This window comes from Kryptolebias marmoratus, linkage group LG9 (genome assembly GCF_001649575.2).
Source record: "Kryptolebias marmoratus isolate JLee-2015 linkage group LG9, ASM164957v2, whole genome shotgun sequence".
NCBI classification, from domain to species: domain Eukaryota; kingdom Metazoa; phylum Chordata; class Actinopteri; order Cyprinodontiformes; family Rivulidae; genus Kryptolebias; species Kryptolebias marmoratus.
The window spans coordinates 21552833-21563843 of record NC_051438.1 but is presented as its reverse complement, the minus strand read 5'-3'; the positions used below and the strand labels follow the sequence as shown (position 1 = coordinate 21563843).

The following is an 11011-nucleotide window of genomic DNA, read 5'->3' as shown; positions in this document are numbered from 1 at the left end:
TCCGTTTTTCCTCTCTTCTGGTCTGTTTTTGGTTTGGTTTTTTTATTTTTCCTGCAGAGATTTCCCTCCTGTCCTGTAAAGGCCGAGCAGTGACGAAGCAAACGTGTTGAACTGGGAGAGTTTTTGTTTTTAGCTCCTCACACCTGCCTCGGCGCCGCCCCTCTCAACGGGCGCTTATCTGGACGCGTCGCATTCTTCAGGGAGCCGGGGGCCTCGTGGAGCCGGCAGCTGAATAAATTCGTAGTTTTGTTCGACTCGAGTTCGATCCGATTTAAACAATCCAACGTTTTCAGGCGTTGCGTCAACAATCCGTCTCTCGCTCCCCCGGCTGGCTGCTGGGAGGATGCGAGTTCTGAGGCTCCAGCAGCTCCTGCGGCTCCTCCGAAGCCAGCACCATGGTGGCGGCGGCGGAGTACGAAGGCGGCACGTGGCTCCTCCGGCCCGCCGCCGCCCCGCGCCCCTCCTGGCGGCAGCAGACGCAGCGCAGGCAGTCCTGCACGTTGTACGTGAAGAGGCGCCTGCAGGGGTGGCAGAACTGGTAGAAGAGCAGCATGAAGAGCACGGCCAGGCTGTAGCAGACCAGCAGCTGCACCACCAGCAGCGGGGCGCACACGTACTCGTAGAAGTCCGACTTGAAGAAGTACCAGAGCGTGATGAGGGCAAAGTTCTCCACGAAGCGCGCCGAGTAGTACTTGGCCAGGCCACCCCAGCCCTGCTTCCGCTCGATGAGCTCGCGGTGGGTCAGGTCGAGCTGCACCGCCGACCAGCAGAACACGTTGATGCAGGCGTACAGCAGCGTGAACATGCACAGCACCACCGCCGTGCCCAGCTTGGACAGGTTCTTCTCCATCACGTGGCTCAGGGAGCCGCCGCGCCTCCAGAACTTGGCCCAGGGCAGGAAGAAGAAGAAGAGCAGGTTGAGGCCGCCGACGAGGATCACCCAGTAGGTGAGCGCCGTGCTGAACAGGACCAGAGCCGTGACCCGGGTGGCGATCTCCAGGCCTCTCCACAGAGTCATGCACAGGTAGGCGGCGGGGCGCAGGCGCACCTTGTACTCGTCGTACTTCACCTGGATGGCCAGCACGTTGCACACCAGAGCGCCGTACGTGATGGAGATCAGGGTGATGATCATCAGCGCCTCTGTGAACGCAAACAGAGGGAAGACCATCGTTATCGCCCGCCGCCAAGCAAACAAATGTCTGTTAGCAAAATATCTCATGAACCACCGGATGTATTTGAATGAAACTCTCAGGAAATATTTATTGGATTTAGAGCTACAACTGACTAAACTTTGGAGTCAACCTGATTTAAAATGGCTGCCACAGCTAAATGTAATTAGCAGATTTTAGTGCTGCTAATTACAGCGATTCCACATTTTCCCCTCTACTTCATCTAAAAAAACAACTGTGACTGACTACAACAATTAATTTATTTTTGTGTTTCTTAATGCCAGAAGGTTCAGTTTTTGTGTCTAAATCTGTGATTTATTTATTATTTTGTACAAAAATAAACAAGATCCTCCAAGAGGAGTGATTCTATAAGTTTATGCAGGGGTTGTAAAAGCGCTTAAAGGGTTAATTTAATGCGCACATCATGTTTCTCACCTCTGTCCTACATGTTCTCCTAAAACATAGTGTCTGTACTGAACTTAGCCAGGCGTGGTTGGGCGTTAAAAATGTCTCCTTATGTTGGAGTAAAACATTAAAATTAACATCCTGCTCTGGAACAAAAACAATCAGATGTCAGCTGTGTGTTCGAAAAGAAAAAAACAACAACATTTAGATTCTTTTTTTCCAGGTTTTAACCTCAGTTTGGTTTCAGTTTTACTAAAACTGCTGAGCTTTATTTTTATTTGTCAGTCAGAAATAATGTAAAAGTTTGTTGTTTTTTTTAAAGGTTTGGTTTCTTGAGCACGCCACGAAAACTAGAAACATTAAAGATTGTTCCTTTAAAAAGTTATACATTTAAAGAATTACAATGTGAGACTTGTAGGTTTCAGTGCTGCTTGTTGCTCTGATTGGCTCACCATAACATTTCTTCTGGCGCCCCCTTCAGGACAAACTTTTATTTGTGCCGTGAACGCATGTTAACAGCAGCCAGCGTTCCAGAGGCTGACGAGACAAATCTGCTCCACGCAGACAAATTATAAATGAAGCCATTTGAGCGGAGCGACCGACAACCTTGTTACGTCAGAGAGGAGCCTCAAACCAGCTGTGAAGCACGGTAGCGACAGTGTAATGGTTTGGGCTGTCGTTGGTTCAACTAGAAACTCTGATTCATGCTTCTGATGAAGAAGAAACTGGGAAAAGAAGGTAGGACTCCGGCACAACGTTATAAAAGCTTCATTTGGACTGCATCTGTAACATCACAGGAGGTTCTGAGATCAGCAGATCCACTTCGAACATCTTCTGAATGAACTAAATGTGCCTAAAAGAGCCAGCTGACGAACTACAGACTAACCAACACTCCGAGGCTTTGATTCATTTACAGTTTTTTTTGCAGGTGAAGGTTTGATTTTTGCTCATGCATGTAAGGTTTTAATCTCCATCCTAACACCGCGTCTCTCCGGTGCAGCTCGCCCACGTTTAAATGAGTTATTCTGAACACATTTAGAAGAAAAATCTGCCCTAATTTGAGTAAATAGCTTCTCTGACTCTCAAAAGAGCAGTTTTGTCTGCAGCAACCATTCAGGGACAAATATTTGCCGCCTCCTGAGAGCTTGCGTCATTTGAGCCTCTGTGAGGGCGTTCGGCAATCTGCTGTGCTGCATCAGTAAACGTCTGATTCACGGCCTCAGTGAAGAGCGTCAGACGCGCCTGCTTCTAGAACGATATTAGAAAGAAGCTGCATAAAATCCAGCTGTTTATATTTGGGAGGAAAAAAAATAACATGATTATTGAGTTAATCGGAGACGAAGAAACGGAACAAAAGTATTTTGTGGGAGAATCGTTAACGGCGGCGGCGGCTCTTACGTCTCGTGGGGAGGACGTATTTCTCCTGGACGGTGGCGTACAGCTGCAGCGTCAGTTGCGGCGTGGAGCCCAGGAAGGCCTGGATGATCGCCGTGCGCTTGAAGGCGTTCCGGTGCGTGGCCAGCATGCGCTCCGTCTGGCCAATCTCCAGCTCCATGGGCGTCTGCTGGCCCTTCTTCAGGCTGATCTTCCTGGACAGCGTGACGTACGGCTCCTCCTTCTTACCCGCCTTGAAGTAGAGCCACAGGGCCTCGAAACACCTGGGGGAAGGAAAAAGGACGGGCGGTGAGAGTGGCGTTATGCGGGAACGCGTAAAGCATTCGATCCGCTGGAAACTGAGGCTCTGGGTTTTGAATCTAACTAATATTTTTAGAAGACAGATACTGAGGAAAAACATTTTGGACGTCAGTTTTTAAACCAGATTTAATCACAGATCTGATAAATTCGTTCTTCGGGGCTGAAGGTGGTATCTCACCGGGCTGCGAATGCTGGCGACAAGTTGGCGAGCAGCGCCCACGTGTCTCCAGAAAGACTCGCGGGAAGTCCTCAGTTTGCTCGAGTCGCAGTCCTTTCGATTGCATTTTGTCCGCAAATTTTCTCTGGATTTTCTCTGACAGAAAACACGCCCAGCTTCATCTCAGGAGCGTTCTCCAGGTGGGTCCCAGGTGAACAGGGGCGGGCCGGGATTTAGCGCCGCATAACGTGGCCGCACAGCTCGCCGCTCGGGATCCGGTCAGACCGCAACGGAAAAATTCTCACAAATCCAAGTCTCCGACTAGTCCGCAAAAGTCGCAGCTCAACGAGATACCACCTTAACAGAGGAGCTCAGAGGACGGGTCAACTTCTTTGAATATTACAGGACCGTTGTTGCCGTGGGAGGAAATATTCACAAATTAACCAGAATATCTATCCTAATATATTCAAGTTATTTACTCTTTAATGCTCTAATGTTTCTTTATTCTGTGTCCTTGTATATTAGAGCAAATTTAAAAATGGGGTCAACAATTGTTACACAGTGAAAATAAGCCAGTTATAGATGAAATCAGAGCAGATATGTTTAAAATCTGACACCGATCTGTAATCGCAGCCACAGAAACCTGAGCCGAGGCTCCAGCAGAGGGCAGGCCGAGGACAGAAAACGGCCCAAGGCCCGCAGGAATCAAGTGCAGCTCTCTGGGTGTGGCTCTCCAACGTGTGTGAGGTACTTTGTCTCCATGTTTGGTCGCAGGGGTAAGAGGGGGAAAAAAAAAACAGGTTCTGCACTGAAAGGCCTTTTTGTGGAAGAAGCTCAACGTGTTTCCTTTATATATATAAAAAAAAAAAACCTGCAGGAAACTTCACATCATTTCGGAGCTGAACGTTCAACCTGCAGCAGAACGTTTCCACTAACACAACGTCAGCACAAACTACTGAACGGTGTGTAAATTAAACGACCCGTGGCTCAAACTACAGAACCTGTTTGCATTCAGAGCTCGCCTCGAGGCCTCCGGGGATCCACGCCGCAGCGCTAAAGCTCACATCACGGTGCAGGAATGCGAGCTGGGATACTGTCGCTTCAGCAACTCTGAGAGAGAGAAAACTATTTTCCGTTTATCGAGGCACAAAGCCTGAACTCTGAATAATAATAAACAACACAAAGCTGCCTATTTACTGCGTCTTTTAAATGGAAATCTGGCCGCAGCATACGGGATGAAATACATCGTCGCCCACAGAGTCCTCTGAGGGATGCTTGGCCTTTAATCTAACGAAGTTAAAACCGGCAGAACGGAGGAGTAGCTCAGTCGGGAGGATTACTGCAGCCTCAATCCGCTCCCCGTGGGAACGGGAAGCAGCGGCGTTGGGGCTCGGCACCGCCATCCAGCAGGACGGCTGGATCTCCCGTCAGCGGCTCTTTAGTCAGATCATCCTGTTTCTGGTCTCTCTGGATTACCCAATCAGGCTCGCTGACACCGCCTCGTCGCTGCAGAGTAAACAACAAGAAGCCGTGCGTGCTCAGACTGGTCTGAGACCTGCTGCTGCGCGGCTTCTATCTGCGTCCGGAGATACAAGTCAGCCGAAGAAGCGAGTCAGGACAGAGTCTGGCACACACAGGAGCCCAGACTGAGGGATGGCGGCAAGAATAAACACATTTCTAAGATAATTTCTAAACGTTTCTGTGAACACCACAAGTGCAAATTCCTCTTTTGATAGCAGATATGGTGTGTGTGTGTGTGTGTGTACGCGCAGCCTCGAGGCCAGTTGTTACACCACCCCTGAATCACACAGGAAACTCCCCATCAGAAGAAGAAGAGCCGACGCCCCGCCGTTCAGCCGTCCAGATCTAGGCCTCGTGGCTGAGCTGGAAGCAGGCTGTGAGACGTCTCACCTGCAGGCTGACAGCTGAAGGATGCTAAACGTTAGCTTTAAAGGTGCAGCTGCTTCTGATTTTGCAGACGGTTGTAAACGTCTGACCCGACGACTGACCGGTGCAGCAGAGACCCACCTGCCTCATCTAAATACTTCCTCCTCCAGACGAGCAACTGAAAGGATCAGTAATGATCCGATTCATCTCATGTAGCTGTTTTAGCCGTTCATTAAAAAACATTCGGCTCCTTCAGGGTTTTGGGTTTTTGAAACTTTTTTTTTTTTTTAAATATTTAACTTTATTTATTATGTTTATGTTTTTGTCTTATGCTTTTAGCTACTGTTCTGCTACTTTTAGCTACCGTTCTGCTACTTGTACATATTAGCTGTCAATCTGCTACTTTTAGCTTTTAACCTAATGTTAGATTTAGCACCTTTATGCTAGTGTTTTGCTAGTTTTAACTGGAGTTTTGCTTCTTTTAGCTTTCAGCTGATGTTTTGCTTCTTTTGGCTTTACCACCTAAGTTTCAGTTTCTTCAGCTGTCATTCAGCCGTCGTTCAGCGCTGAACCTTCACAGTGTTTAGGAACTGTTCAGGAAATGTAATAAAACACTAACTTCAGGTTGAAAACGCTTCAATCCTGTTTACTGAAAACAGGTTTCGGTTCCGCAGCCGGGCCTCCAAAATAAACGAGCTCAGGGAGAAATGTCGGTAAAAAATAAGGGCGGGAAATCGTAACGAGTCGAAGCTGGAGCCCGTCCTGCAGAGGAAACAGCCGAAGCAAGCGGAGCCTCCATACGCACCGCAGGTCTGTTTGTGTTTGATCAGGAATGCTGATACGAGACGTTTAATTACAGGGAAATTAGTCTGAATGTTCCTCCTAAAGATGGACGACAAAACCACAGGAAAAGCAACATAAAGTGTCCCGCTCAGGCAACAAACAGGCGTTCCTTTTAATCGTAGTTCGGCGCTGTGATGACGGCGAAGCTCCTTCTAACATCTCAGCCCAGATCAGGTGTTTGAAACGTTTATTGCACCTGGTTTGTCTTACAGACGGATCTCTAAAGCGTCGAATTTCATCACAGCGTTGAAACTGAACTCTGCTGATTCAGGTTTTCAAACCGCCTCGGGGCCTTATCGTGATTTAATAATAGAAAACAGACGTTTGGCGTTCTGCAGCCCGAAGACGGGCTTCACGCCTCTGAGCACACCTGTGATTAACCACGAGAGCCACTCCTCATCTCGATTTTAGGGAAGAGGAAGGAGCTTGAAGCTGCGGTGGCGAATTGAACGACTCGAGCACAACTCCCTTGGGTTTTAACGACAGCTTCCTGCCTCCCCACCCTTACGTGGCAGGAGGATGTCGGCGTTACATCAGCCGCCACCGCCGCCCCGCAAGCGCCCAGATGTGACGACCTCACTGCAGCTCGATGATTTTACGCCTACGGGCCGCGTCACGCGCACCGGAGCGGAGCAGCAGGTGGTCCGGCCGACGCTCGGGGCCACTTTATCTCCAACGAGTTAATGAATAATTCTGAACCCCAGATACGGTGACCTCGGTCCGGTTCCCGTGGAAACTGGAGGAAAGCAGGAAGGCCTGGCGGGCAGGTGAAGACTTGTTGGTTTCTGGGTTCTGGTTGGACGGGAATCAGCCCGGTGTTCTGCTGTATGACTTCAAGTTTAGCTACATCTCAATACTTTTAGCTACTTCAGCTGTTTGATCAAAACATTCAGCTCAATCAGCTGATGGAAGCTTTGACCTTTAGTTTCTGTAACTTTTACACTTTTCAAAATATTTAACTTTATTTACAAATATTTTCATACATCCAGAGTTCTTTAATTCATTCAGAAACTGTTTGTTTTGTAACTTTTAGTTATTAGCTACTGTTCTGCTACTCTTAGCTTTGAGCTAGCCCCCTGCTACTTTAGCTTTTAGCAAGTCCCTTGCTAGCTTTAGCTTTTGTTACTTGTTAGTAGCTTTTAACTCGCTGCTTTTAGTTACTGTTTCACGTTAGATTTGCGATAAATATTTCTCTTTTTTCATAGTTGCTCTGTTTTTGTCTTTTTATGTTTTTAGCTACTATTTTAAGATACCATTCTTCTACTTTTATTTGACGACTTTTAGCTTCTCTTTAACTACCTTAGCTTTCAGCTAGCCTTTTGCTACTTTTACCTGCTAGCTTCAATTTGACTACTTTTAGCTTTGCTTCTATTAGCATTAGCTAACCTTTTGTTATGTTTGGCTTGTAGCTAGCTTGTTGCGCCTTTTAGCTTCTGGCTAGCAGTTTGCTCCTTTTAGCTTTAAGCTAGCATTTCCTGGCTTTTATTTTGCATTTGCTTGTTTTCGTTTTTTCCCCAGTGTTCTGCTTCTTGCAGCTTTGATCCCTCAGTTTCAGCTCCTTCAGCTGATTTTCACAGAATCACACAAAGACGGCGCTCCAGCTGGACGGTTTTCGCACGGCGTTCGTGGTAACATCACTTCCTGACTTTTGATTTGCAAGACAAAGCGAACTGGTTATTTATGTAGAAATGTCCTGGAAATGCTGGAAAACCCATAAAACAAGCCCGACCGCGCTCGTTTCTCGGCCTCCGTCTCCCCGGGGGGGAAATACGTCGTTCACGTCGACAAACCTGCCGGAGACAACGCTCAGGTTCGGGGGTTCGTTTCCTCACAAAGAAGCACGCCTTTCCAATAACTCCAGCAGCGCCGTGAACTTATGAAACGAGCTGCGGAGGAACTGCTGATAAACCAAAGTTCAGACGGCGACGGAGAGCTGAGGTGAATGAAAGTCTCCACCTCCCAGCGTGAGTCACCGCCGAAAGAAACAGGTAGCTTCAGCAGAAACCAACTGGCTGAGGTCCAAGGAGATCATAAATAAACAAAACCACTCCCTCAACCTAACCGCTTATTTAGACAGACTTGGTAAACGAGAAAAGGACCAACTCTTTTAACTCGGATGCTTTCGATACCCTGACAATTAAAAGTTTGTCTGAGTGACACGGTAAGAAGCCGGTATTGATTATCTGATGATAGAGGAAAGACGTCAGCGTTGTCCTCAGAGAAGAGACCGACTGTCCAACAATCTGAGACGGGTTAGAGGGACGCTTCCAAAACAAATACAGAGAGTAGAAGTCGACCCGTTCTGTGGTTTCCCGAGAAGGAAACGATCCGACGATTGTTGATGTTTCCAGAAGCGGACTTCCCTCCCCCGCCGAAAGTTCACCTCAGGTTCAGGCCACGCAGAGGTCGGAGCAGCTGAAAATAAGCCGAAAGCTGCGCGACGGAAATAACGGGCCTCTGGAGTACAGTTTGTGTGTTTGGATGAACTGCTGAGAAGAGAGCGGGCTGCGGCTGATTGAGCGGGAGTGATGGGTGAATTTTCACCTGAAGTCTCAGCGGATTCTGAGCGACGGCGACCAGCAGCCATTTTGTGAAGACGTCAAAAGCCCGCGTTCACGGTTTAACCCACCGGAGGTCACTTCTGAAACGGAGTCGGGCAGACATGGACTAGTTCTCCAGTAATTAGATGCCAGAGTCAGATCCCGGGGCCGTCTGTCAGGCAACTGGACGCGGTCAGAACCGGGTCGCGCAACGAGACGACGAGCCCGAACGCAGCGGCGAAAGATAAAAACCCAGCCAAACGACAACATAAGTCGGTCTGGACCCAGAATCCAGACCTGAACCTGACTGAGATGATGTGGCCGGACCTGGAAAGAGACCGGATTCCTCCTCAGGCTGAGAGCTAAGATGGTGAATGAAGCCTTTAAATCAGGAGGTACGCTCTGTTTTCCACACTTCTTCTGTGGTTTGGCTGAATAAACGACGCAGAGTGATTCATGACGTTCTCGTTCATCTGGGAGCTGACAGAGGGAGAGCTCAGGGTTTTAAAATTAGGTCAGAAATTGGCTGAATTTCCAAGAATAAAACCGCTGTCGGCCTGACGCCTCAGGGTGTTGTCCTGGCCTGATTGGGACAGCGAGCGGCGCCGGTGGGGGGGTCTGAAACCGCCACCATTAGCACCCTTCCCCGCTCAGCACTTCGGACGTTGCTGTGGGAGGCCGTTCCCACCCCCGTCACGCTGAGCACGCCGTCCATCTGGGCCGTGACTGACTGCGCAGGAAGCTTTTAACGCTGCCAGATCAATGAAGCTGAAGCTGCTGCTGCTGCATCCTGTCGGCTCTCAGAGACGCAGGAGCCTTAATGGAGCTCCCGTTTGGTTCCTGTTAACGATGGAAACAGGAAGCAGCGTGTCCAGTTAGGATAGTTTACCTGAAACGCACCGCCGGACAGGAGGAGTTATTCTTATTCAAAGCAGATTTAAGAGGAGAACCATCAGGCACCGTCTTATCTCTCTGATCTGTTACATAAATATAGATAAATATAGACCTTGTAGGATGCTGAGATCTGAAAAAAACAAATGTTTTTAGTTCTCCCAAGGACTAAATGGTGGAACAGCCTCCCTCTGTCCATAAGGTCCACCAGAAGCTTGGGGGATTTTAAATCTCTTCTAAAAACTCACTTGTTTTCATGCATTACGCCTGGTTATGTTACAGTTTCTTTCTGCTTTTTATTGCTTATTTTATCTTTTGTCACTGTGGTTTTATTTCTTTATTTCCCTGCTTCGCCCCGTGACGCACAGTGCCACACAAATAAAGACAGATTTGATTCAAAAAGGAGGCGTCAAACTCAAAACGCAGACACGTCCTTTGCTCCAACCGCTCCTGAAAAGTTCATTTCTTGTGTTTTATTATAGTAACTAAAATCTTTGGACTTGACAGGTCATTCAAAGCTTTAATTTTCTGCTAAAGAACATTATTCTGCTGTTTGTAGCTGGAATTATTCTCAGACTGCTGAACCTCTGCCCATCTTTACTTCTGAGAGAATCTAAAATACTCTTATTTTCAAACCCAGCCATCTAACTCACCTGTTGCTGTTTAACTCAATCAGCTGCAAAATGCTCCTCTAGCTGTTCAAATTAATTTCTTTTTCAGCCGTATCCCAAATTTTTTGGACGGGTTCCTTCCATAAAATTCATAATTACATTATTTATTTAAGAAGAAAAGTGCAGTTTTTGAGTTTTGGTGTGCTCAGTTGTGAATAAATGCAGATATTTGTGTTTTGTTTTGACTGATTTTACACAAAGACCCCTGTGAAGTAATGTGAAGCCCTGGGTTTGGTGCCGAGCCGCCCCCCCTCCGGACCGGACCCCTCACCTACCGGATCACCGGGCCGAGCAGCAGCAGGTGCAGGAACAGAACCAGGGGCCGGTCCCGCCCCAGGTCCCTGTGGATGTAGGTCAGGGTGAGCTGGATGAGCACGGCGGGCACCAGCATGAAGGCGATGGTGAAGCCCGTCCAGATGACGTCGTCGCTCGCGTGGTAGATCGCGCAGAGGATCGAGGCGGCCACGAGCTCGGCGCAGTACAGCACGGTGGCCAGAACCACGCTGACCGGAGGGTGGACCCGGCCGTGGTTCACCACCACCACCAGCCCGTTCTCCCCCACGGAGGAGCTCCGCTCGATGTCCGAGATCTCCCTGTCCTGCTCCTCCTCCATGGCCACCTCACACATGTCGATAAGTTTCTTTTCTTTTTTTTTCTCCAGCTGGGCAGGTCTCCTCTTAAAGCGAACTCCCCTTCAAAAACATGGCGTTTTTAGACTCGTTTCCTTCTCCGCGCCGGCTCTCCCAACTTTCC

General features: G+C 48.5%; 1 protein-coding gene across 1 annotated transcript; it reads right to left on the bottom strand.

Moving 5' to 3' along the window:
* Positions 1 to 32: 32 nt before the first annotated feature.
* Positions 33 to 10916, bottom strand: xkrx (XK related X-linked). The gene is made up of 3 exons (XM_017408290.3): positions 10534 to 10916; positions 2973 to 3232; positions 33 to 1140 (listed from the first exon to the last, which is right to left on the bottom strand). Exons 1-3 carry the CDS (start codon positions 10884 to 10886, stop codon positions 302 to 304), a joined length of 1452 nt encoding a protein of 483 aa, XP_017263779.1. The 5' UTR covers positions 10887 to 10916; the 3' UTR covers positions 33 to 301.
* Positions 10917 to 11011: the final 95 nt, after the last annotated feature.